Source organism: Giraffa tippelskirchi, chromosome 7 (genome assembly GCF_054371585.1).
Source record: "Giraffa tippelskirchi isolate mGirTip1 chromosome 7, T2T-mGirTip1v1.2.pri, whole genome shotgun sequence".
In the NCBI taxonomy this organism is placed as follows: domain Eukaryota; kingdom Metazoa; phylum Chordata; class Mammalia; order Artiodactyla; family Giraffidae; genus Giraffa; species Giraffa tippelskirchi.
Genome location: NC_137281.1, coordinates 77826950 through 77853986, shown reverse-complemented (window position 1 = coordinate 77853986; position 27037 = coordinate 77826950). Strand labels below are relative to the sequence as shown.

At 43.6% G+C, this 27037-nt stretch overlaps 1 protein-coding gene across 6 annotated transcripts in view; it reads left to right on the top strand.

Moving 5' to 3' along the window:
• SERINC5 (serine incorporator 5) overlaps positions 1-7218 on the top strand; it is a 100837-nt gene extending 93619 nt beyond the window's left edge. For all 6 annotated transcript variants that reach the window (XR_014058481.1, XM_081506036.1, XM_081506035.1 and 3 more), the window contains 2 exons: positions 233-377; positions 2711-7218. Coding sequence is in view for 5 of the 6 variants with exons in the window: in XM_081506036.1 (XP_081362162.1) it covers positions 233-377; positions 2711-2858 (293 nt within the window). In the remaining variant the exon portion in view is untranslated. The remainder of the gene's footprint in view (positions 1-232; positions 378-2710) is intronic.
• Positions 7219-27037: the final 19819 nt, after the last annotated feature.

Sequence of the window (27037 nt, the reverse complement as noted above, 5' to 3'; positions counted from 1 at the left end):
TCTATTAAAATAAATGTGCCAGTATGTAACTCATCCTATTACAGAAGGTGCTGGGGTGAGGTGGGAGCTTGGGGCTTATGGCATAGATGAGACTGCCTGAGGGTACAAACGGTGTTTGACAGCTTTCCTACTCAACAGCCTCTGGGTTGGAAATCAACAAGTTTGGCTTTGCGAAAGTGGTAAGCATCCATGTGTTCACTCATGGAGCTTGTGCTCACTTTGTGGTTCACAGACACTGAAGAGAAGCGGAATATGAAAGAGGGCCCACGGGTCATTTATGATGAGAAGAAAAGCACCGTCTACAGCTATGCCTATTTCCACTTCATGTTCTTCTTGGCTTCCCTCTATGTAATGATGACAGTAACCAACTGGTTCAAGTGAGTGGCCCCTCGTCTTAGCTGTTTTAGAAGCTGTTTTTCAAAAACATCCTGTTCTTTACAGCCTGAAAATCAGATCTCTTGAAGTCAATTAACCTCTTCTCCAAGACCTGCTGTACTTGTCTTCCCAGAAATGGTCCGAGTTCCTGACAGTTTTTTGGCATACTTTTAACCCTGGAAATTGGTGATGCTTACTGCAGCCTTAAGAAAATAGGAGGTTAATAGCATGCTGCTGCTGCTGCTAAGTCTCGCTTCAGTCGTGTCCGACTCTGTGCGACCCCATAGACGGCAGCCCACCAGGCTCTGCTGTCCCTGGGATTCTCCAGGCAAGAACACTGGAGTGGGTTGCCATTTCCTTCTCCAATGCATGAAAGTGAAAAGTGAAAGTGAAGTCGCTCAGTCATGTCCGACTCTTCGCGACCGCATGGACTGCAGCCTACCAGGCTCCTCCATCCATGAGATTTTCCAGGCAAGAGTACTGGAGTGGGTTGCCATTTATGGGCAGTCTATAGAACATAGTAACAGTAATGGAGGAAAACTTAGAATTCTCAAGCAGTCATTTGGCTTTTAGAAAAGAGATGATACTGTTTTTTTTACTTTGTCTTTTTTTTTTAACACTTTCATTACAAAAGTTTGAAACATCTCAAAAAAAAAAAAAACTAATATATAAGTATGAAAAGTAGCATGGGCCCTCCACCCCTACTCCATAACTACTGCTAATCATATGATGTATTTCCTTTCATTTCTTTTCTGTGCATTTATAAACCTATATAATTTTTTAAAACATAACTGTGATTACACACATTTTCTCTCTTGAGGGTTGGGGGTTTTTTGTTTGTTTTTTTAACTTACATGATGAGTCTGACTTTCCCTGTTACTACATGAAGATTCTTTTCAATTCCTTTTGTATCTTTCTTTGATCCAGAGTTTCTGTTGGATCATAATTTGCTGTACATTAGGATATACCTAAGGTAGACATTATAATAACTTAGGATAGATATTTGGGCTTCCCTGATAGCTCAATTGGTAAAGAATCTGCCTGCAATGCAGGAGGTCCTGGTTCGATTCCTGGGTCGGGAAGATCCGCTGGAGAAGGGATAGGCTACCCACTCCAGTATTATTGGGCTTCCCTTGTGGCTCATCTGGTAAAGAATCCGCCTGCAGTGCGGGAGACCTGTGTTTGATCCTTGGGTTGGGAAGACCCCCTGGAGAAGGGAAAGGCTGCCCACTCCAGTATTCTGGCCTGGAGAATTTATTTAGACTCATTGTACAACAAACATGAGCGGCTCCTCTGGGCCACACTGCTGTGGGTGGCACGGCCTATATTCTAATGGGGGAGGCGGACAGTGGTCCACATCAAATACGGTGTGTCAGACATTGATGACTACTGGAGAGAAAAACGAGGAAAAAGAACAAGGAGTGGGGCAGGGGAGGTGGGGGCAGAGGCTGCAGAGTGATGGGGAAGGCTTCCCTGAGGAGATCTTCCCAGACATCCTGGGGGAGAAGAGGGCGTTAGAGCCTCCAGTGCTTACCAGTGAGACTTGGGAATTCCTGGAACATTTTGGCTTGGGAAGCTTAAGAAAAGTTGGAGGCAGAAAATAACATATTAAGGATGTGTTAAAACTGGAGCCCTCTCTCGCTCCTGGTAGGTAAAAATGGTACAGGCACTTTGGAAAATAGTTCCTTAAAATGTTGAACACAGAGTTGTTATATGATCGTGCAATTGTACTCCTAATTATATACTCAAGAGGAGGAAAAAACACGTCCACGCAAAAGCTTATACACAAATGTTCATGGCAGCATCGTTCATAATAGCTAAATGAAAGCAACCAAATGCCCATCAGCTGACAAAAGGATAAACAAAAGGTGCTATATCCACACAACAGAATATTCCTCCACGACAGAAAGGTTACATACTCTACAGCATGGAAACACCCCAAAAGTAATATGCTGAAAAAAGCCAGTCACACGAGGCCACTTGATTCCATGCCTGGTGACATGTCCAGAACTGGCAAAGCCATACAGACAGAAAGTGGTTAAGTCATGCCAGGGGCCAAGTGGAGGAGGAAATGGGAGGGCAGCTAAAGGGTGCCGGGTTTCTTTCTGGGGTGATGAGAATGTTCTAGAACTGACTGTGGTGGTGGTTACACAAGTCTATGAAGATAATAAAAATCGTGTACTTTAAGTGGGTGTGAATTATATTAATATCTGAATTGAGTTGCTAGGGAAAAAAGAAAGGCTGGTGGGGGTGGAAGCAGACACACTTGGTGGGAAGAGGCCTTTTCACCACCTCCCCTCTTCTCTGACCACAGCTGGGTCTCTTGTTTCTACAGCTATGAAAGTGCCAACATCGAGACCTTCTTCAATGGGAGCTGGTCCATCTTTTGGGTCAAGATGGCTTCCTGCTGGATATGTGTCCTCCTGTATCTGGGTACGCTGGTCGCCCCCCTCTGTCGACCCTCTCCGCAGTACTCCGTGTGAGGATCTGAGCAATCTCCTTGGTTCTGCAGCGGGAAGTGATGCCCTTGAACAAATATCCCAGGAGTCAAGCAGTGACTGGTACTTTGTGACAAGCTGGCATTCCCCTGGCTGGCTTCAGTGGGTCTGAAAAACCTTCAGGGGAAAAAAAAAATCACTTGATTCGCTTTTTTTAATTCTGAAATTCAAAAAGAAGCTACCAGTTTGCCCCCAAAGAATTGAAAATTTCACCTAAATTGATGCTGAGTGTTTATAGATTTTTTATGTGTTTTACCCCTAAATATTGGGATAGTGGTCAGGCTAGTATTTTTCTTCTGCATGTTTTTTACCAAAACAGAGTTTTGGGAATGACATCTTATTACAGGGATAAAAGCTTACTTTGCGTGGCCTATTACTTATCCCTGAAATAGACATGACAAAATCTGGAGCCCTTCACCCCCAACAGAAGGCAGACCCCTCAGAAGGCTCCATACCTCAGCCTGCAGAACTCCTGCTCACGGTCCCCTGGTATTTATTGGCTCCAAGAGGAAGCATCTGCTTTTAACTCCACCCTTGTGCTGTCTCCTCCCAGCCCCCACACGTTACCCTTTGAAGTTGTGATGCTGGGAATCACAGGCTTCACTCTGCCCTTGCCCTTCCCAGAGGTGCCCTCATCCCTTCAGGTTCAGCATCTTCCTTATAATGTGAAAAAGCACAGTTTGCCATCACCACCCATGTGATTCCCCCCACCAGATTGTCACCGCCTGATCTGAGTTACAGCCTTAGTAACTTGCTTTGTAACTCAGATCAGGCGGTGATGGAGTAATTTGATCCTTACTCATGGTGTTGTTCATATGATGATAAAACAACGTTCGTGTTGTTTTCTTTGCTATAGTTCTTGTTTGTTTATTGATAGTCATGATCCTTTAGGACCGTACCTGGGAAGTTGCTTCTTGACTGAAGACTGCTGCACCCCTCTTTCCATTACTGTAGTCAACCAGTTTCTCTTCCACTCGAGGCCTTTGAAATTGTAAAAGCAAAAGGGCTTTTGTTTTCCAGATCTGTAATGTGACCACACCATTAATGTCCCTTATGATTTTGGGGGTAGATTTGCTGAGGTGAGAATCATAGGGAGCACCTCAAACAGGGCTGACCAGGTAAGGCCTCCAATTATACAAGTTGTAGAAGTGACCAGATATACTTAGAAGAAAAGGTGGGTGGGGTGGGGAGCTATTTAATTAAGCCATGAGCAAAAGCCACAGAAATTTCCAAAGCACATACTTCTAAGGTGACACTTAAGAGAGATTTGACTCGAGGCAGCTGTGTAAGAAGATCTCCACTTTAAGTGTTGATGCTCTCGTCCCAGGAAGAGTTTACGCAGTGGCAAGTCCACCGGAGACCCCAGTGGGGACACAGTGGGGACCCGCCTCTTAGTATTTCATGCAGGATGGAAAGAATCCTCTCCGAGAATGAAAAGATTTGGCCTGTGCTTGCTGTGCCCTGCTGTGTGCTTTGGGTCCCCCATAAGCTGGGCTCCGGGTGCCAAATGCTGACCTGGGAAATTAGTCGCACTCTTCATTTCCACTCACTCCTTTGCCCTCCTCTCAAGAAAGTGGGGGAGTTGGGTGGAGGCAAGGGGCATACAGTGGATGAATTCCTCCAGAAACTTGCCTCAGTTACAGTGTTGGAGATTCGCTGTTTAAAGGCACTCTTTGTGTGTGTGAGAGAGCCTTGTTTTGTACACTCGATCAAGTTCTTCCTGCCCCCCGCCTAGATCAGGAGCTCTTCAGACTTGGTCCCGAGATCTTCTGTAGGCACAAAATGAGTGGTGGCCGTGTGTGGTCCACAGTGAAGCCCGTGGGGGTGGGAGCTCTGTGGTCAGACAGGTGGCGGCAGTGGGTTGTGTGTGTCACAGCGCCCTGGCAGGGGCCACTGCGGTGGCTGGTGCAGTGACAGGCTCTGGGTAAGCGAGACTGGCTTTACAAAGATCAAAGGGACGGGCAGGTCAAGGGCTGTCAGTAGCTGGGTTTGTTGTATTTTCTTCCTGCTAGGGTCTAGCATCCAACTCGGTGACTTTCAATCTGGCCCTTCCCGTGCAGAAAAAAGCTCAGGGAGACACAAAGGAAAGGACATCGCCAGTAGCCAGGCTTCCTTCCTTAGCCCCCCTTCCCCACAGCCAACCCACATTTTCCAGCTGCTTAAGACTTGGTTGGTGCCTGATAATGTTCCTTTCTGAAGGTCTGTCTAACGCAAGAAGAGTTACAGTCACTCTGACTTTTCTTCTCAACTGAACATTTAAGCAGTTTTATCCGAATGATCAAGAGAGATGTGGATGTTCTCTGAGGACTAAGTGTGTATAAAAAAGATGTTGACTTTAATGATTATTAATTGTAGTAAACAATACTCAGGTGATAAGTCAACATTCATGGGTTTAAAGAGTCTACGGTTTTGTACTATTATGTTTTAAGAAACTGGAAACATAGTGCCAATTGCTCTGAGTTGCTGTTAAGGATGTTCATTTGGTAAATTCACTGATAATCTTCTCAGAATAATAGACTTTGCTTACTACAACTTTTTATACATGATTTAAAAAGTGTATTCTCAGAAGCTGCTGGTCAGATTCCTTTAGCGATGAGAGCTGAAGATTTTTTAAAACTATATGTAAGCTTCCTCGGTGCTGTTCATCTGATGTGGAAATTTTTTCACTTCTCATTTTCATGAGTAAATACACATAAATAGAGGAAGGAATTCTTCTGGGAGTGTTGCTCTTTATGTCTAGATGTGTCACCTGACTGAAGACCAGAGACTTTCTCACCAAAGGCTTTCGGAAACCCTACTTGGTCCTTACTGGGTTGAATTTTTTTTTTTTTTAATACTGGTTAGTTGGTTTTGTTTTTGTCCTCACAATTTCTTGGAAAATGGCTTGAAAGAATTGCCAGAAGTCTTTGGAGCTCCTTTGTAGAGTAGATGGGCTATGTGCATGTGGGTTGATGGAGGTTGGGGTTACTGGGGCTTTGGGATTCTGGTGGCCAGCGAGGGCGCTCGCATACCCCTTTGTTTATTTCCAGTTGCTCAGAGATGCCTTCACTATGGTTGACCTCTGTGCAGTGCTAATTCCCCCCACATTGTCTCCTTCTGCCTTTTTAAGGTTATTTGCTTATTTATAATAATTTTGGCCAGAAGTTTACTACCGTTGGTGCTTCCTGTTACCCTGCAAAGGGAATTCCAGAGCCTATATGCATTTAAGCTGCCTAGGTCTTTTTCTCCTTTGATTGCCTTTCTAAAGAGCATCTCATTTCGGTGTACATTTGTGTCCTACCCCTCTTGAAAATGAAAGGGGGTTTTAGCTATAACTAAGAAGGATGTGATCTTGGGCCAAGATCCCACATGTCCAGAGAGCACCCTGGGCTCTCCTTCATTGAGGACGGCGCCGATACCCCTGGGTTCATGACATTCCCTGTAGGGTATTCTCCTTGATTTACTAAATCCCTCTGGCTTCATTCTTAACTGTGTTTCCTGCCATCCTTAATATGTTTGTAAAGCCTCAGACATTTTAATCCAGTTTTGTATTTTAGGCAGAGATGTGCTCTCTAATATACTCGCTTAGCAGGATACAGATCTTTGAATTAATGCTAACCATTATAAAGATTTCTCTTTCTCTCTTTTTTCTCTTCCTCAGTAAATCATTTACAGAAGTGTTCATTTTGAGAGGATGAAGTATTTGGCTTTTACCAAAGAGGTGTTCAGTTTTTAAAAGCAAAATCCTTTCAGCAAAAACTTAACTTGGGGAATGGTGGATTAAGAATGCATTCGTCCACCTCCACTTCTGTAGGTGTTAATCATGTTTATGGAGTACAATGTTGGAAAGAACTCTTTAAGGTAATCCTTTGTGGTGAAGGATCCTGGGAAATTCTCTCAGGTAAAGAAAGCTTGCAGCAGATGGGTAATATATGTCTTGAGAGCTATTTATAAGAAATTTAAGGATTGTTTTGTTTTCCTTTATTAAAGATTTAAGGTTATTTTAAAAAAAAACTACAGAAGTTTTATAGGCATAACTTTGTTACTTTTTGAAAAAAACTTGTCTGAAACAATTAGATGTAGCCAAATTATGTGGTTATGTTTTCCTGTTAGAATTTGAAAATGTAGTTATGTGTGGTAATCTACTGTTTGAAATTTATAATGGTCTCAGATATGTTTGAGTTTTGGTAACTTTTAAAACTAGTTATTTTTTTGTTTTAAGTCACAAAGGCACCTATGGATTTATAATTGGGATTTTTTTGAGTGCTAATTTTTCTATGAATCAGCCGAAGTTGACCAGTCTTTTCCTAGGTAGAAAACTCAAAACTTGTTAACTCTGTACTTTAATAAAATTAAAAATTGAAAACTGTGGTTTTTTCCTTCTTTCTGTTGAATATATTTATAAATAAAGTCTGCCAGGTACCATTTTCCAAAGATGTCTTCAAATGTTAATTCAATCTTTCTCAAGTTTCATAGAGTCTGTTCTGCTTCTAGAAGATACAAACAGGAAAACCCAAGTTTTTTGCCTTCTTCCTTGCTGAAAGCCTCTACGGCCCGCTTTCTTATTTATCTATTTTTTTAATTTACTTTGCTGTGAAGGGTCTTCACTGTGGCACTTAGAATCTTTAGTCATGGCATGCAACTCTTAGTTGCTGGACCAAGGTCAAAGCTGGGCCTCCTGCATTGGAGCATGCTGTGTGACAATACTCATATTCTGACAGAAGCCCTGTTATCTAACTAACTGAGATTAGGAGACACTTAAGAGTCTTAGAAATCTTCTGTTTAGCCAGAGGATTTGGCACTTCCTTAAATCTTTGAGATCTTAATAAGAGGCTTTATCTTGACCTTGAGGCTACATTTTTTCTCGTGGCATCTTAGAAATGATAAATAGTTAATAAAACAGTGTAGTTGGAAAAATATTTCATTGAGTGTGTTTCACTGTGTTGTCAAATGAAAAAAAATATTCAATGTGATCCAAATCCTGCATGTATGAACTCTTAAAAAAAAAAAAAATTCTGGCACTTGTTAAACAGTAAGACTTAGGAATTTCCTGGTGGTCTAGTGGTTAGGACTCAGCATGTTCACTCTGGGGGAGGGGGTTGGGAGGTGGGGGAACTTGGGGCAGTGAGGGCAGAGAAATCAACTCAGCTCAATACAAGGATAAGTGGGGATTGACAGCCAACAAGCAGAGGGGCGAGATGGTTGGATTGTATCACCGACTCATTGGACATGAGTTTGAGCAAGCTCCGGGAGACAGTGAAGGACAGGGAAGCCTGCCATGCTGCAGTCCGTGGGGTTTCAAAGAGTTGGACACGACTGAGTGACTGAACAACAACAAAAGCAGAGGGAGGGGATCCAGTAGATGGAAAATTACAAGAGGAGACCTCGGGTAGAGAGATTCTTTCTCAAGGTAGACAGGCCAAGTGTAAGCAGACAGGGTAGGGGGCCCCCAGAGAAACAACCAGGTTTAACTGTAGTAACAGAAGCCGTTTTAGGCCTGAGCTATTTTGTGATCTAAGCCTGGCCACAGTGCTTGCCTTTGCAGAGGGATAGGTCTCAGCAGTTATGATATTAAAGGAAAAAAAGAAGGTAAGAACTAGTAACTACCAGGACATGGAGATAATCTAACTTCATCAGAGACAACATGTCAGTTGTAAAGACTCCCAGTTCTGTTTCAAAAGTCAGGATTAATCCAAAGCACATTCTTGAGTTGTTTTGCAGAATTCAGCTCTATAGGAGTCCTCAACCATCAGATTAACTGGAACCTAAGAGAAGATGGGCTTCCCAGGTGGCACAGTGGTAAAGAATCTGGCTGCCAATGCAGGAGACACCGAAGAAGCACGTTTGCTCCCTGGGATTAGAAGATCCCCTGGAGTAGGAAATGGCCACCCACTCCAATATTCTTTGCCTGGAAAAGTCCGTGGACAGAGGAGCCTGGTGGGCTGCAGTCCATGGGGTCTCAAAGAGTTGGACACGACTGAAAACAGAATACACACAAGGGATGATGATGATTTTTTCTGATCCTCATGACTCCTCTATCAACTACAGCCTGGACTTGGTCAATTGTTGCCCCAATTCTATGCTGTATTCTCCTCTGCTCACACCCCTTCGTGAATACGCATGTCTCCTTAGCTTAAAACTTATCAAGTTTTGTTGTTCAGGGAGATGCTGCTTTGGGAAAGATCCCCGGTGTTCTCCTTACTTGCTGCAAGTAATAATAAATCCTTCTCTCAGTCTTTGGCTTGTTTGTATCTTTTGGCCATGAAACCCACCAAGAGGCAAACCCAGTTCCTGCGTAACAAAAGGACTTTACACCAAAGATGGGAATGAAGAACTTCAGATATCAAGGGTGGGGAGTCTTGCTAAGACAAGGTTGTGCTGCCCTGGCAAGGACAGAATGGATGTGGAAGGCTAAGGTTGAGGTCTGGTCAAGAAGAGAGCTCAGAGGAGCCTGGTTTGGTCAAGGAGACGGACTTGGTCAGAACACACATGTTGTGTTCGCATGCTGGGAGAAAATGCACCCAAAGTGTACACCTATTGTTTTGTCCCCATCCTCTGTTTCAAACCTTCATATTTTGGGAACTGTTTGCATGATTGTAGCAGGAGCAGTTGTTTTCTTTACATATAACTGTCATAGCTACAGTTAGTTGATTCAGTATTGGACTTTTCATTTAAGTTGGGTGATCAGCCTCTCTGGAAATTTGGACTTGAAGTGAGGAGTTGGGAAGCTTAAAAGATGTTGTTAGTGTCTGGTTTAGGTATTACAGACACAGGGAGAAAGCCAATTTGTGAAGATCTGGGATTAAAATGGATGTGCAGAGGGGCAGGTATGAAAGAGGGAAGGGGTGGGGCAGAGAAAATGGGCTTCCGGGTTTTCAGGGTGTTCTTAATGTTCCCCACTCTAATCCCATTCTGGAGCCTCTGTTTGAAATAGCAACAATAGCAATTGTTCATTGAGCACTTGATCTATGCCTTGTAAAATTCTCATAATGACCCTGTGGAAATTACTGTTTTAGTTTTCATTTTAAATTTGGGGGGAAAAGGCAGACTTTTCTTTAAATCCTCGCTGCAGTTTTGTTTTTTTTTTACAGAAGTGGCCAAATCTTAGCTCTTCCCACCCATCTTTCCCATCTCCTTTTCTTTACCATTTTCCATCCTTCAAGGTTTTCCCTTTTAGGTCAGTTTTTGCTTTTAATACACAGAACTTCCTCTTGGTTTCTGTGTTTGCGTAGGTATTCTATCAGTAAGGAATTGCCTCTGAGGTATAACAGAGTGAACCTCCGTGTCTTTAAACACATGGGATTTTGGTTCAGCATCTCAAGGATGTCAGGCCAAAGGTTACTGTGAATTCCTGGCTCTTCTTTTGTGAACTCCAGGGGCTACTTTGCAGATTTATCTTATTTACACTCCAAGCAGAAGACCAAGGAAGAGCTCAGGGCTCCCTGAAGAGAAAAGTACATTGCATATTTCAGCACAGGAAGCATAAAGGTCTGAAATATCTTGTTATTGCCAAAAAACAGGAAGAATTTTAAAGACCCTCTGATGACAAGCTAAATTATGTCCAGTAATAACTATTTAGGTAATAGCCTAGAAATAAGTCTTGTAATCATTATTGTATGTTGATGTGTATTTTTCTGCCTTTTAAGGGGAGAAAGTGAGTGAAAAGACTCGAGTTAGAATTACAATATTAATAAAATTCAAAAGAAGATACAGGTAATTAAGTTTAAAGTCAATGTTTAAATGCTTAAGTTGCTAAGTTTATAAGGTTAAACTTTTTAGGTTTCATGTGTTTTAAATGTTTAGAAAGTTTTGTCTATACTAATGTGAGTCATCTTTGTTGGGTTTTTGAAAGGTTTGAGAAAATTGAATGTATTAAAATTAAATTGTACTTTGAAATTTCTAAGACTTTTAAAAAAATACGAACATTTTATCTTATTATCACATTTTTAAGCTAAAGTATTTATCACATTTATAAACCAAATGTATTTATCACATTGATAAGCCAAAGAGATGTTACTCAAAAACAAACATAAAATTAATCAATTTGCAAATAAAATGACATGAGTTTAAAAGATTTTAAATCATTTTAAAATATATGTATAATTTAATATATGAAATGGAAGTTGAAACATTTCAGTACATAAAAGCTGTCTTCAAACATAAGAAAAAGTTAGATTCTTTGGATGTGTCAGTCCATATAGGCTAAGATATGCTGTGGAAACAAGTCTAAAACTCTCAGTGTTTACAATGACTAAAGTTCAGTTCTCACTCACAATGCATTTCAGTTATGGGCTGTCTGCAGCTCTGCTCCAAGTTCTCTTCATTCTGAGAGCCAGACTGATACAGCAGCCCCTATCTGGGAAATTGCTGATGAAGGTGGCTGAATTTGCTGCTCCAAAATATGCTACTTTGGAAAAAGGCAATTGAGAATATATAAGAAAAGTTCTTTGCCCTCCCCTATTTGTCGGAAAGCAGAACGTAAATTTAGAAAAGCATCTCTCCTCCCACCTCTACCAGGAAGGACAAGCTTTAATCCCTGGAGGCGACTTCAGACCCTTATCCATGGAGAAAACATTGACTTAAACCTGCATAATAAACCTTTCCCTAATTTGCCATGCTTTTCCTGGTCACCTCTTCATCCTTGGCTTGTCCCATACCTTTTCTTTGCCTTTAGCTAAAGATGGTATTTAAATCTGAGTTCTAAGCTATTTTTGAGAGTTACTAATTCTTCCTGTATATTTCCCATGTATACATGATGTATAAAATAAAGGGTAGCAAAACATCCCACCCCAAAATATGCCACTTGGTGTATCGATTATTTTGAACTATATCAAGTAAGGAGCAATGCAGGGAGAGGCCTTCTCTGAATGCCCCTTGCCTGCTTATAGACAGATCCTCCAAAAGGGACTCAATAGTCATAGACCCTGTTGACTAAAAAGATGCACAATGTGAGACTTTTGAGTTAAGTGTTATTTGGGGCAAAATGAGGATTTCCGCCCAGGAAACAATACCTCAGATTGAAGAAGGAATTCATAGGGCCTGGACTCCATCTTAGGCCTGTTTGTGCTAATCATGTTCGGCCACCTCTCTAATGGACTCTGAACTCTGTGCTTAGTGCCTGTGGAAACGACAATAGAAGGTTTTTTCTGTAACCTCGGGCTTATTGATTATTGATTGTTTGAACACATAACACATGAATGATAGGGTTATTGTGATTGTATTTACCTTTCCTTTGTTTATGTAAGTCACAAGGAAATTGGGTGGTGGGTTCAGACACGTACACATGGGGTATAAAAGATTTTCACAAATGCTGGTCGGGGTCCTTGGCTAAGAGGAGACTCTGCCTTGGGCCCACCGGTGTAATAAACTGCACTTCACTGTCTGCATCGTCCTTCTGAGTGAGCTTGTTTCCCGGAATGCGTGGCTGTAACATTTGGTGCATTGGCCGGGAAACTCCTCACTTTGAGGAGACAGGTCTCGTTTGAGGCCACCCCGAGGCTTTGTAGCTTGAATCTCCTAGAGGGGGGAAGGCGCCTCGCCCCTCTGGAAGAACTCGGCCTTTCAACGCCCGGTTTCTTCGCTTTGGCAGGTAGTGAACGGCAGCAAGGGAACTGAGCGCTCAGGTGCGGAGGAACCCACCCAGTAGGGTGGAAGAGGGGGCCTGATCACCCCCCTGGGAGGGACCAGAAGGGAGACACACAGGAAACTGGTTTAGGTTGGTGACAATAGCTACTCAGCACTTGGGTCGACGGCCGTGCCAGGGATAAAGAAAGGGAACTTAGGGTTTAAGAAAGCCAGTTAGGAGGTGTGTCCACGCCGTCTTAGGGAACATGCCAAACGGTCGCCACAGGGTTTTAAAAAGGAGATATTGAATTCCGTGTGCTCGTATTCTGCCCTCCCCCAGGAGGTACCCATCTGCTGTGTGACCCATCATCTCCCCTACCAGTGGAAACAGGTAGATTGGCTTCTCGGGAAGGCCCTGGGACAGGGAAATCCAGAGGTAAGAAAATGGGAGGAAGCGGATCTAAGGCCACTGTATTGGAGAATATGATTAAGAATTTTAAGAAAGGGTTCGATGGAGACTATGAAAAGAAAATGACACCAGGCCGGCTCCGTACCCTTTATGAAGTCGAATGGCCTTCCATGGGAGTTGGCTGGACACCAGAGGGAACTATGGACTTAAATCTCATAAAGGCAGTCTATGCTATAGTTACGGGAAAGCCTGGACACCCCGATCAGTTCCCGTACATAGACTCTTGGCTGGGAATAGCCCAAGACCCCCCCAAATGGGCCCGTTTTTATGCTCATGGCGGGGAAGGAAAAATCTTGATGGCCCAAAAGGTAACCAAGGATGAGGAGGAAATTTTACAGGACCCTGAAAGAGATGAACTTCCCCCACCGCCGTATTGGATGATGGTCCTGCCAACTAGTATCACCGCGGCTGCCGGAGGCCCAACCGGAGGAACCAGCCCAAGACCAGTAAGCCTCCCGGACTCCTCAGCGGTCCCAACAGCTCCACAGGTTGTACAGCCGCCCACTCGGCAGGCTCCAGCCTCAGCTGGAGGGACAATGAGCCCGCTGGACTCTACCCCGGATGCTGCCTCTACGTTCCCTAAACTCTACCCTCCACTCCCGGTAAGTACTCCGGGACAAGGGGGAGGAACCACTGGAATTAAACAAAGGCTCCGTTCTGCCAAAGAGCCAGAGGGAAGAATAAGGCACAAGATTGCTAGATCAATCTAGAAAAGAGGTAATTCTGAGGCTCTCCACGCCTAAGACTCGGCAACAAGTCAGGGAGTTCCTAGGAGCCACTGGATTCTGCAGGGTTTGGATTCCAAGGTATTCTCAAATAGCCCAACCCCTATTTGAGCTCCTGACAGGGCCTGAAGAAAATCCAGTAAGTTGGACTGAGAAACAGCAAAAAGCTTTTGAGGAGCTAAGACTAGCAATCACCTCTGTCCTCGCCTTGGGGTTGCCAGACCTCACCAAACCATTCACCTTATATGTGACCGAGAAAGATAAAACAGCCATGGGGGTTTTGACTCAAACCTTGGGAACGTGGGACAGGCCGATAGTTTACCTTTCAAAGCGACTTGATAACGTTGCCACCGGCTGGCCTAGCTGTCTGTGGGCAGTAGCCGCGGTCGCCTTACTGGTACATGAAGCCACAAAATTAACTTTCGGTCAGGACCTGATCATAAAGGTCCCACATGAAGTCAACACCCTCCTTCGAGGAGATCCCCACAAATGGCTGTCCAATTCCCGGATTATTCAATATCAGGGACTGCTATGTGAAAACCCCAACCTCCGTATCGAGCCTTGCCAGGGTTTAAACCCGGCAACGCTTCTCCCAACAGAAGAAGGTGGACCCACTCACGATTGCAAGGAAGTCTTAGAGGAGGTCTATGCTAGCCATCCAGACTCCTGAGACAGGCCAATTTCAAATCCTGACTGGACTCTGTATACTGATGGCACCAGCCTGGTAAAGCTAGGACAGCGAATGTCAGGCTATGCTGTAGTCACAGAGAGGACTGTTATCGAGGCCGGCTCCTTACCACAACACTGGTCAGCCCAACAAGCTGAATTATGGGCCTTAGTCCGGGCACTGCAATTGTCAAAGGGTAAGAAGGTGAACGTCTACACCGACTCCCGGCATGCTTTTGCTACGCTCTGCGTACATGGGGCGCTATACCGGGAGAGAGGCCTTCTAACAGCCAATGGAAAGGAGATTAAGAATGAGGAGATCCTGACTCTGCTAGACGCTGTCTGGAGTCCCACGGAGGTAGCAGTCATGCACTGCCGTGGGCATCAGAAGGAAGACACCCCACAGGCTCGAGGGAATAGGCTGGCTGACGAGACCGCCAGACGAGCAGCTGAGGACAGAAAAGAATCCGGAGAAATCCCCATGAGAACTTTTGTCCTAGCTGAGCTACCCGAGCTGGCCCTAGACTCCCCAACATACACTGAGGCTCAAAACCAACTAGCTGAAGCAAAGGGAGCCACCAAGACAGAAAAAGGATGGTGGGAACTACCGGATGAACGGAATCCCAAAATCGCAACGCCTGCTCTCAGATTAACACCGCTCCAGGGTGCAGACCAAAACCTCCAGGTATCCAATTAAAAGGTACTCTTCCTTTTAAACATCTGGAAGTGGACTTCACTGAAATGAAACCATATCGCCATTTTCTCTACCTGTTGATTCTGGTATGTACAATCTCGGGATGGGTGGAGGCCTTCCGCATCCAAACTGAGAGAGCATCAGAAGTAGCGCGGAGCCTGCTTAGGGAAATAGTTCCCCGATTTGGATTCCCCACCAGCATAGGATCAGATAACAGCCCAGCCTTCATATCAGATCTGATACAACAAGTAAGTAAAGCCATGAATATAAAATGGAAGTTACACACCGCCTACCGGCCTCAGAGCTCCGGAATGGTAGAACGAACTAACCGGACACTAAAGGAGACACTTTCTAAATGGATTATGGAAACTGACTATTCCTGGGTAGATTTACTTCCCATGGCCTTGCTCAAGCTCAGGATGACCCCACGGTCCCACGGCTACTCTCCCTATGAAATTGTGTATGGGAGGCCTCCTCCCATAATAAGACAGGTAACAACTGATATACTTCAGGTAAGGGGAGACGGGATATCACAGCAGATGGAACAACTAGGTAAGGTAATTAATCAAGTAACTAAGTTTGTGCAAGAAAGAATATCGTTCCCCTTGGGGGATTTATATCATATGAGTTTATACCAGGGGACCAGGTATGGGTGAAAGACTGGAAACATGACTCATTGGCCCCCTGATGGAAAGGTCCTTAAACTGTTGTTTTAACCACCCCTACCGCAGTTAAAGTTGCAGGCATTGTACCTTGGATCCATCACACCAGAGCGAAGAAAGCATACCACGCTGACCCGGAAGACGCCAAGTTGACCACCCAGAAAGACCCCACCGCCCACGGGAAACCAAGATCATTCTGAAGAGGAAGAAGAAAACGAGGTCCCAGACGAGCCCTCTCTAGGATGGAGCTGGGTAAACGACTCCTGCTACTCGGCCTCACCAACACAGTTCTGAACCTGACCACTGTTCCTGCACAGGACAACGTCTTCATCTCATGGGCACATTCCTACGCGGACTTCCACAACTCCTCTGACTGTTGGGTATGTGGGGCTATGCCCCTGTCAGTTATGGACGGACTCCCCTGGTGGGTGTCGCCACTTCGTTATGGAGACTTTATACCACTGTGCTCCTTCTTGGAACAACAAAAGGGAACTTTCCTTTCTCTCACCAATCATAACCTTTCTTTGCTCTCCTGGTGTAAAAAAAAAGCCATAAATGGGCCAGGGACATGGGGTTACATTTAATATGAACACTAGTCTTATGGAGGTAACAAGAGCTTATACCTCATATATGAAAAAAAAAAAAGAGAAGGGCTCCCTTACAAGGGGGACAGGCCTCCCGGTACCTTGAGCAATACTACCAGTCTGGGATGAATATTTCTGGATGACTCCTGAGAAAGGACAGTTGATTGCTCCCGCTACTATTTGCTGGGAACAAAAAAAAAAAAACAAAGTTGGATTTGGAGACCGCCACCTAGACCCAAAAGAATTAAAATATATGGGTCATTTGTCTCCTGAACAATGTAAACAAATCATAGAAGTTACCTATCACCCCAATCAGTCGGTTCAGTGGCCCAGTTCCGACTGGAAATATAATCCTGGAATCCGTTGGAACGGGACCCAGTGGCTCTGTGGGCTTAACTTATGGCCATGGTTACCAGTTGGCTGGGTAGGGTGTTACACACAGGGATTTGCTTTCGCCCATGGCAGTATTAAGCCTAGCCTACACCAACCTCCAGTATACCTGCCCTATCTGCACACAAGATGGACAAGATCTGTGTTCCAATGATATGACTATCTTGCTGCTTTGTTTGTACCCTCTGTAGGGACAACGGATATCATGATTAAGGTGGAGGCCTTAACTAACTTCACTAAACAGGCCCTCTTAGACAGTACAAAAGCCATTCAAGCCTTGAACAAAAAACAAATTCAGATGAGGAAGGCAGTAATTCAAAATAGGATGGCATTAGACATACTCACAGCAGCCCAGGGAGGGACTTGTGCCATAATTAAAGTCGAATGTTGTGTATACATCCCTGACCTGTCTAAAAATGTATCTACTGCCTTGGAAGATATGCAATATCAAGTGAAAGCCATGTCTGATGAAAATATTCCCTTTTGGACTTCGGTCCTGTCCTGGGTAAAGGGAGATTGGTGGAAAACTATTGTTACTGTTGTCATAATAGTTCTAATCACACTGCTTTTTGGGCCCTGCTTCTTACAATGTCTTGTGAACTTTGTAACCCAGAGGTTGATAGCATTCTCTCAGGTGGGTGGCCAGAGGGCTAAAGTACAATATTTCTCAATGAATGATGCTCGTTTCGATAACTAGGAGCATCAAGAGGGGGGAATGAAGAAGGAATTCATAGGGCCTGGACTTCATCTTAGGCCTGTTTGTGCTAATCACGTTCGGCCACCTCTCTAATGGACTCTGAACTCTGTGCTTAGTGCCTGTGGAAACGACAATAGAAGGTTTTTCTGTAACCTCGGGCTTATTGATTATTGATTGTTTGAACACATAACACATGAATGATAGGGTTATTGTGATTGTATTTACCTTTCCTTTGTTTATGTAAGTCACAAGGAAATTGGGTGGTGGGTTCAGACACGTACACATGGGGTATAAAAGATTTTCACAAATGCTGGTCGGGGTCCTTGGCTAAGAGGAGACTCTGCCTTGGGCCCGCCGGTGTAATAAACTGCACTTCACTGTCTGCATCGTCCTTCTGAGTGAGCTTGTTTCCCGGAATGCGTGGCTATAACAAGATAGCTCTGAGAAACTGCTCCAGAGAAGTAGTGGGGCAAGTGAAGTGAAGTCGTGTCCAACTCTTTGCGACCCCGTGGACTGTACAGTCCATGGAATTCTCCAGGCCGGAATACTGGACTGCGTAGCCTTTCCCTTCTCCAGAGGATCTTCCCAGTGCAGGGATTGAACTCCCGTCTCCCGCATTACCAGCTGAGCCACAAGGGAAGCCCAGCCCCTATATAGTTAGGAAGCATATCTGTGAAAAACTTTCAAGGTCAATATGTGTGATTTTGGTGGGAATTCACGCAATCATGCACTTACCTTACAGAAGACTTTCTGCTAGTCACAAGGAGCTGATGTCACTATGATGGGATTTAGTGCTTTTCTAGATTTGAGGTTTGGGATCTTGAAATCAGTTCCTGAAAATATCGGACTATCTGAAGTCCTAAGTGCCTCCCTCTCCGCCCTGAACTCCCTCAGGGAGTGTTGAAGGTCAGCAGCTGCTGCAGCACAGGGTTCAATCTCCAAAGAGGCAGATGGCAAATGCCCTTGGCAAGTTCCTGTTTGTAGTTGACAATCCCTTCCCTGGGGAATGTCATCAACCAAAGGTGACTAGAAGTTGCCCCCACACCTAGATTTCAACATAAACCCCCATCTGTTCTAAGGGTCCATTTATTTATCTTTCTTGAAAATCATGTACTCTTCCCTAAGATGCCTATATCCCCTTTCTCCTTTTCCTATTAAGATGATATGTACGTGAATTGTAAGCCACTTTGGGGAGCCATTTTTCCCTTGAGTATCTTTCATGTATGTATGAGGTATGCATGTTAATGAGTGTGTCTGTTTTTCTTTTGTTAATCTGTTATATTACAGAGGTCTCAGCTTAGAAGAATGGAGAGAGAATTTTTTTTTCTCTCATATACATTGGGCTCAAGAAAACACTGGCAGAATCACAAAGTGACTCCCAAAGCTTCTTCCTCAAGGTGGTATACATCACTTCTGTTATCACTGCATTGATCAAAGCACATCCTATGGCCACTCTTGAGGTCAACAGGGTGGGGAAGTATAATCTTCCCACAAGGAGAGGTGTCTCAAGTCACATAGTCAAGGCTGGTGCAATGAGGCAGGAAAGTGTTACCTTCCCCCAGAGTGGGGAAGCTGATATTTTGAACAATAATACAATCTACTATAATGGGGAATAAGATTTTTCAAAATTCTTACAATTTACTTTTTTCCCCTGTTATACACGAGGTCAATGTGTCTTAACTTACAGATGTGATTGTTCCTGGGTATTGGAATTAGGGTGATTTTTAATTTTCTCCTTTGAAAACTTCTATAGTGAATATTTGTTTCTTTTGAGTTTAAAATTTCAATTTAAAAGTTTTTATTAAAAATTACTTTTGAATGTAAACAAAAAAGAAAAACTTAAGAGAAAAATTTCTTTGATAACCAGATTAAAATTTATAAATTTTATTTGAACAAAAAAGGCAGTTATCCACATAACTAATCTGTTATTTTTAATAGAGGAAGGGTGATATGTCCAAAACTTTTAATATCTCACAACATAGAAGGAAAAAATAATTGTATAGCTTGTGTTTTAGGTATCTCTCTATCCAACCTGTCAGCTTAGAGTGTGGTTATGAAATGGAATGTGTTTGTTAAATAAATACCTCAGTACATGATGAACGTTGGTTAGTTGGCTGGGGAAAGCATAGTCTCATGATGACTTAGAGGCATTTTGTATTACAAGATACATTCTTCTGTGGTTATCTGGCTGATGTCATGAAATTCTGACTTTTGCCACCAGGGAAGATGATATTTCTCCTTGGCAGGAAACTTAAATACTTAGTACAGTTTGGATCTCATTGCATGTTATCACAGTGAAGCTTTCGTGCTTAATTGGCTCTCCTTTGCATCTGATTTTACAGTTGGTACTGGTCTTACTGATGAACTAGCTTTTTGTAATCCAAGTTGGATTTCTGCCTAATTGGTTGTTTCTGTCCCAATTCTACATGGTGGTTGAGACAAAATCAGATGTTCAGTTCTCCCCCCTACCCCACCACTTTGGTTTTTCAGTATATTTAAATGAATTTTCATAATGATAATCATAAAATGTTCTCTTCTTCTTTGTCTCTTGGAGACAAGAAAGCTCACAAGATCACATTGATAGGTGACTGACTCATAAGCTCCTCCTTGCTCAGATATAATCTCTGAACTGAGCAAGCTTTAGATGAGGCTTGCAAGAAGGCTCATGATTCAGCCTGTGATCCCGCCAATAAATGGTGATAGAATCAATCTCTTTCAGTCTTTCTTCCATTATTTCAAGTAATAACTTTAGATATCTTCTTCCCACCACTCCACCCATGGCATGACCTTTTTTGGATCCATGTGATAACATCTCTTGAATCAATTTGCTCTTCTCTATCTCCAGCCCTTTTTAGTTCACCTTAAAACCCCAAGATTAGTGAAATGAACTTGCCCAACTGGCTCTCTTGATTTTCAGATATGCCCAATTCTTTACTAGTGTCGGTGACCTTTCAAGAATGTAAATCTAGTAATCTAGGTCACTCCTGTGTAAGGAGCCCTAGCTTTCATCATATATTTATGGCTTTCAAGTCCCAGAGACCTGGCCTCTGCCCCCTCTCTAGTCTACCTCCCAGTGCTCTCACCCTAATACTTCTCGTGTCAACTTTACAATAGTAGTCAATCCTTTGGTATCCCTAAATGTCCCTCCTGGATCATGAATTTGATTCTGCCTGGAACATTCCTCCGTCCTTCATTTCTACCAACCTCCCTAAATTCCAAGCTTCCTTTCCAGATACCTATTCTTTAAGGAAACACTTCTTGAAACAGCTCCCTCCTCAGCCCCACCCCTGATCAGATTTGGGTTATAGAATGAGCATAATACTTTTCACGACATTGTAATTTTCCAGTTTTGTGGTGGCATCCTCTTCTCCATGAGGGCAGAGATGATGAGTTTTTTCACCATGGTATACCTAGCACCTAGGATATTGCTAGGATGTGCAATTGCTGTTTGTTAAATGGATGGATGGATGGATGAATGTCTTCCCAAGGAAAATCAGTAACTAGACCAGGTTGGTTAGTGATACTGGGAGGCACAGAATCTAGCACCACACAACTACCATCTCCCTGTGCCATCAGGAATGGAGGGAACCCCTATCAGGTTGTCTGCCTCTGTCCATTTACTCTGCAAACTGTCCCAGCCCTCCCTCCCCCTCAATGGGTTACAGGGATGGACTCCTGGTTGCCGTGGTCATAACCAAGGCTGCCCATGGCCATCACCAATGGGTTCGGGGTTGGGGACTATTCTAGGATGAATTGTTTTATCCTAAAATATAGAATTGTAATAGTTAGTGAATTATTCTAAGATATACCCAGTGGCTTGGTCTGTGTCCCTTTCCCTGGAGACTAGACAGAGATCAAGAGAAGAAAAAAGAAGGGGAAAGGGGAATTATCTCTGAAAATAACTCCCCCTTGTCTGGACAAGCACCATTTGACATAGGCCCTGTTCATGGTCATATTTTCTGCCCTGTGGACCAGAAAAACAGAGATTTCTGTTGGGAACAAGATAAGGTAGAGAAAACTCTCTGAGATAAGAGGCAAGATCGCGAGAGAGCTCTGGTAACTATTCCAGACTCTGATTTTAGGAACTTCACATCACCCAGATGCTGTCTTGACTCTGAGTTTCCATGAAACACTCCTGTAGCCTAATAAGAAATTTTTATTTTAATATTGGAATTAGTGTGGATAACTTAACATTACTAAATAAAGGATGTAACTTTATGTCTTAGAGCCCTAAATCTGCTTGAAAAATAAGTACAGAAATGAAGACTAGCTAAAGGAGAGCAAGCAAAAGCTCTCCAGATCTTGCAGGGGCATCAACCAACATCACGGGTGCTTGGCAGACTCAAAGGCAGGCAAAGAAGTAGAAGACTTTGATAGTGGAGGGTTATGTTCTGATTGGAAGCTGCTGCCATGAAGAAACCTGTTTGCAGGATAACAGGCTAACTAGATGCGGGCATCCATTGTGGTTGGTATAGGTGGAGATTTAGCTTTCTCTGCTTAGTCCTAAATTGGAAGTGGGGGCAAAAATTAGGGAAGCTATCAGTTATTAATCAAATTCTGGCCATTATGAGTCAATCACTACAAAGGTTGTTGTTTGGATTCCTGAGCTGGTTGCTTCATGTTGTGGGTCAGAGTTATTTTGTTTGTTTTTGGTTGTCGTTTTTTTTTGTTTTTTTGTTTTTAAACTGTACTGCGCAGCCTGTAGGGTTTTAGTTGCCTGACCAGGGAGGGATTGAATCCTGGACCCCGACAGTGAGAGTGCCAAGTCCTAACTGGACTGCCAGGAAATTCCCCAGCATTCTATTTTCATATATATAATCTGGCCATTGTCCATTTATTTCAGTATCGCATGATGATACTTGTATGTATCTACCTCCTTTACTTTAAAAAAAATAGTAAAAGAAACCTCTTAAATTCATCTTGGTCAAGGGCATAATGTGTGTGGAAACATGTTCTGCTTTTGGAAGGTGTTTTAGCATAAGAGACACAGAAATAAATAGATGCGTCAGGCTGGGGTTTCCAGGAGATGTGATTAGAAGAAGCCACCTTCCCCGTCCATAACCCCCAGGGCTACTGGAGAACAGTGGGAAATGCCAGATCCTCCACATTCATCAGGCTTGGAAATCGGCTGGAAGATTAAAGTCAGCACAGTGGCTTTGGAATCACTTTGCCAAACTTTGTTTTCTTTGACAGCAGTGCCACTTCTAAGGCTTGGATTTGAGGGCTGGTGAAATGGGAAGTGGATCTTCTGCTCATATAGCTGCAACTAATACCCAGACTGTTCCATGTTCCCATCAGATTCCCAGTGCCACAGGTCTCCCTAATATACAATGGAGACACAGAACGGATGTCTCCATTAAAAGAATGCTTGGGTATCACCTAACCTGCTTTCTACCACCTCCTTGTAGAATTCTTTAAAAAAAAAACTAGGTGAGGAAACAGATTTAGAAAATGTATTGGTTTTCTGTGGCAGCTGTAACAAATTATCACAAACAGTGGTTTAAGCAACACAACTGAATTTGTTCACAGTTCTGGAGGTCAGAAGTCTGGGTGGGCTTGGTGAGGTTTTTTTCTCAGGGTATCACAGGGCCAGAAAGCAAGCATTGGCTAGCTGGAGCTCGTCTCTGCAACCTCTGGGAAGAATCTGCTTCCAAAGTCTTTCAAGTTATTGGCAGAATTCAGCTCTTTGCAGCTGTAGGTCTGAGGTTCTGGTTTCCTTCCTGGCTGCTAGCCAGGGGCCACCCTCAGTTCCTTCTCAAATGGCCCTCTATCTCCAGAGCAGCAAGAGCATATGGAGCCTCCTCACACTCCAGTCTCTCTGACTTCCCCTTCTGAGCTTTAAAGGACTGATGTGACTGGATCAGGTCCACACAGATAATCTCCTTATTTTAAGGCCAATTGGCTTGGAGCTTTAGTTATATTTGAAGAATTCCTTCACAGAAATCTGAAGATTAGTGTTTAATTGAATGAATAACCAGGGAACAGGAATCTCAGAGAGGCCGTCTTAAGATTTGCCTACTACATGTTTTATATTACAAAGAATTTCTGAGCGGAGATAGACTCGAACCAGTTCTAGGTAATTACGTGGAGGCGGAGAAAAAACATGAACATTTTTCTGACCATCTATACATTCATCGTTAAAAAAAAAAAAAATTCCTGAAGGTATAGGGACTTGGTTCTCATTTGCACATACAAAAAAAAAAAATCCAAGGCAGATATTCTGATTGGTGGGTGGCTTTCCTCTACCCAGTAATTCAGAGACCCCCAGGTTCCATCCGTGTTATAGCTCCCCACTTTCCTAGGGCCATCGCCTGCATCCAACTGGTGCAAGATGAAAGAACAGGAAGGACATGCATCTCCTCCTCAAGCCTTTGTCTAGCGGAATCACACATTACTTACAATCATTCCCTTGGTGTCAACTAGTCACATGACTGGGCCAAACTGCCAGGGTGCTTGGAAATATAGTCTAGCTGTGTATTAATGAAGAAGAAGAAATGGATTGGTGAATAGGAGTAGTCTCTGCTTCAGCCTGCTGTGTGCTGGCACCTTACATGATTCTTATTTAATTAACACCACAGCCCTGAGAGGTATATTGGTCTGCTCAACAGAACTGGAAACTGGGAGCCAGAGATAGAGTTTTCCCACGGTTCCATAGCTACCATGCGAAGGACCTAAGCTAGGATCTGTATCCTCTTTGACTCCCAATCTCTGTTTCCACTTTGACATATTAGTTCTTCTATAAAGTGTTTGGAGATTAAGCTCTTGTTTAGGGATGGGTTGGTCGAATTATAATTTGATTATCATGGCTGGTTTTGTCCAAGTGAATCAGAGTTACCTAAGTGGGTTGTTTGAAATCATTAGTTTCTAATCCCACCCACTAAAGTTTCATTCAGCCAGTCCGGGAGTGGGAGGGGAGGCAGAAATCTGCATAAAGTGAGCTTCTTGGCTTATTCAGATGTGTTGAAATGTTTGTAATACGCCAGTGCAGCCCGCCCTCCTGGGATAGGGAACATGAGGAGGTGAGTTCCCGCTTGTGGTCTGGTAAAGGGCCCCTCACTAGGATTTTGGGTTCCGATCTGTTTATGAAATTCTGGGGCTTCTCCAGAGTATCTTTCCCTGCCCCACTCCAAGGAATGAGGTCACTGGGAGGGATTTTTTTTTTTAAATGGTAACACGGCTGAGTGAGGCCAATTGCATGCCTGTCTAATTATCCTATTCTTCTGCCCAAAGCCCACCCATCTGAGCCCTGCAATGCTCAGGTTGGGGTCACTGTTGGACTCCTCTAACAACCTCCTTCAGATGCGTAGAACTTGGACCCAACTTCCTATCATCTGTGAAATCTCATGTCATTGGTGGTGTTCCTTGCCTGCGTAGCTTGTTAAGCCAATTTCTCACCCTGTCTTCGCTGAGGATGAAATGCTTGCAGGCTTGTGTTAGAAGGACCTGAGAAGGAAGAAAAGCAAGATGCTGCCTGCTGTTGGGAGCTTGAAGCCTAGCAATGGAAGGGTAAACCTACCATTAATGAGAGGAGTGCTATTTACAGAAGGAGTTTACATATTAGCTTATTTACTTCTCACAAACAACCCTGAGGAACCAGCAAAAACCGAGGCTCAAAGATGTTAAGTAAATTAGTTAAGATGACTCAACTAACTAGTGGTGATGAAGCTGGTATTTGAATCCAGGTGAGTTTGATTCTAAAGCTCATGTTCTTATTTACTTTGAGCAGTAGATTGAAGGAATATGTCCATACCCTAATCCCCTAGAACCTGTGAATGTGACCTCGGAAGTAATGAAGGTATAGATCTTGAGATGAAGAGATCATCCTAGACTATGCAGGTGGGTAACAAGTGTCCTTATAAGGGACACACAGATGAGAAACAGATACAGTAGAGATGTGATAACTAGGCAGAGATCGGAGTGGTGATACAGCTATAAGCAAAGGGAATGCTAATAGTCACCAGAAGCTGGAAGATGTAAGGAATGTAAGGAATGTTTTGTCCCCTAGAGTGTGGAGGGCCCTACAGCACCTTGATTTCAGATTTCTGTAATCCAAAACTGCAAGAAAATAAATTTCTGTGTTCTAAGCCACTGGTTTGTGGCTGGTTTTTGTTTTTAACAGCAGTCACAGGAAACTAATACACTCTCTTTAATTTCATCAAAATCCTCAGGGAACATATAATTCAAGGATAATTATGTTGTGTGCTGAGAGATTGAAAAATGTTTGAAAATCAGAGCAAGAGATCACTGAAATTGGGGATCAGTTGGCCCTATGTAATTATCTGTTAGTACCTCTCCCTGTATCAGGCTTCCATCATCATCACCTTCATCATTTCTGTTACTGTTGACTGCTTAATATGTGCTGGGCACCAGACTAAGTGCTTTTCCTGCATCACTTCAGTTAAAACTCCCATCAGTTCTATGAGGTAAGTACTAGTATTAGCCTGTTTTTCAGATGAGAAACCCGAGGCTCAGAAAGGTAATTTCCCACCTGTGCTTGTACAGTGAATAAGTGCCAGTGGGAGGCGGGAACTCAGATCTGTCTTGCTCCTGGGTCTCGGCTTAAACAGTTTCCTACACCATCTTCCCTTTTAGTAAATTCTTACACATGATTAGTCATTGTGATTCAGGGCTCCACCATTTTGGGAGGCCGGGGCCAGAAGGGTGGACTGAGCGTGGTCTCTGTGAGCCCGAGTCCTCTAGTGTACGGCGTGCCTCTCCAGGCCACGGCAGGCGTGACTCCGCAGATGCTCGGTAATGATGGGACAGGATGACAGCTGAGCTCGGGCTGCGTCACAGCCATTGGAGAAGCATATGACATCCTCTCGGAGGTCAGTCACCGGTTTCTGCATTGTGTTATTGGGCTGCTACACCAGGTGTGAGAGAAAGCAGGTGAGCACTGCCTCTTGCCCCTGCCTCACCCACAGGGCATGGAGGTATGGCGTGTAGATCCCTGTGAAGGGAATGGGGAATCTGGACCGAAGTTCCCTCTGGGTTGGTGGTGATCTGGACTGACTGATCCTGTCCCACTCTCTATTCAGCTAGAGGAAGGGGACACAAGGCTAGATTTTCATTTCTGTTCCTTTTTTAGAAGCTGTCAATGTTATGGATTAAGACCCAGGTAAACTATCCACAGTGCAAGAGAGAATGGAAAATCCTTGGCCCTGATTCTGACAGAAAGCCTGGTTTTAGAATTTGAGAAGGTGATTGGATATAGTTTGCTTTTCTCCAAGGAGGGGAGAGACAAGACAGAGTGCCAAGCCGAGGGGCTAAAGGTAAGACAGCTGGTTTTGCATTTTGTTGCAGCCAAGAGGTATGGATTCTGCTCTGCCCTCACTCCCCGCCTCCTTCCGCAGCATGGGGTTCCCTGAGGCCAGACTGTTGATTTCTTTTACATGTGTATGGAATTGACGTCTTCTATCCCTTCCAGTGTGGAATTAACTTTGTGAATAATCTGTGAAGCAGCCCAATCAAAAAGATTTCCTTCATTTATAGGATTTTCTTTATTTGTCAGCAGAGGTAGGAACCCCACTGAAGGTTTGTTAAAGAGCCATAGACGAGTTCTAGATAGCCCTACTTGCAGAGGGTAAGTGGACTTGACTGCTACATTTTTTTTTTTTGTAATACTCTTTCCTAGTCTTCAGAGATTCAAGTGGGATTGAAATTATATTTACCAAGTTTAAGCATACTGATACCTTGAAAGAAGTAAATGTAAGACAACAAAAATATATAGACTT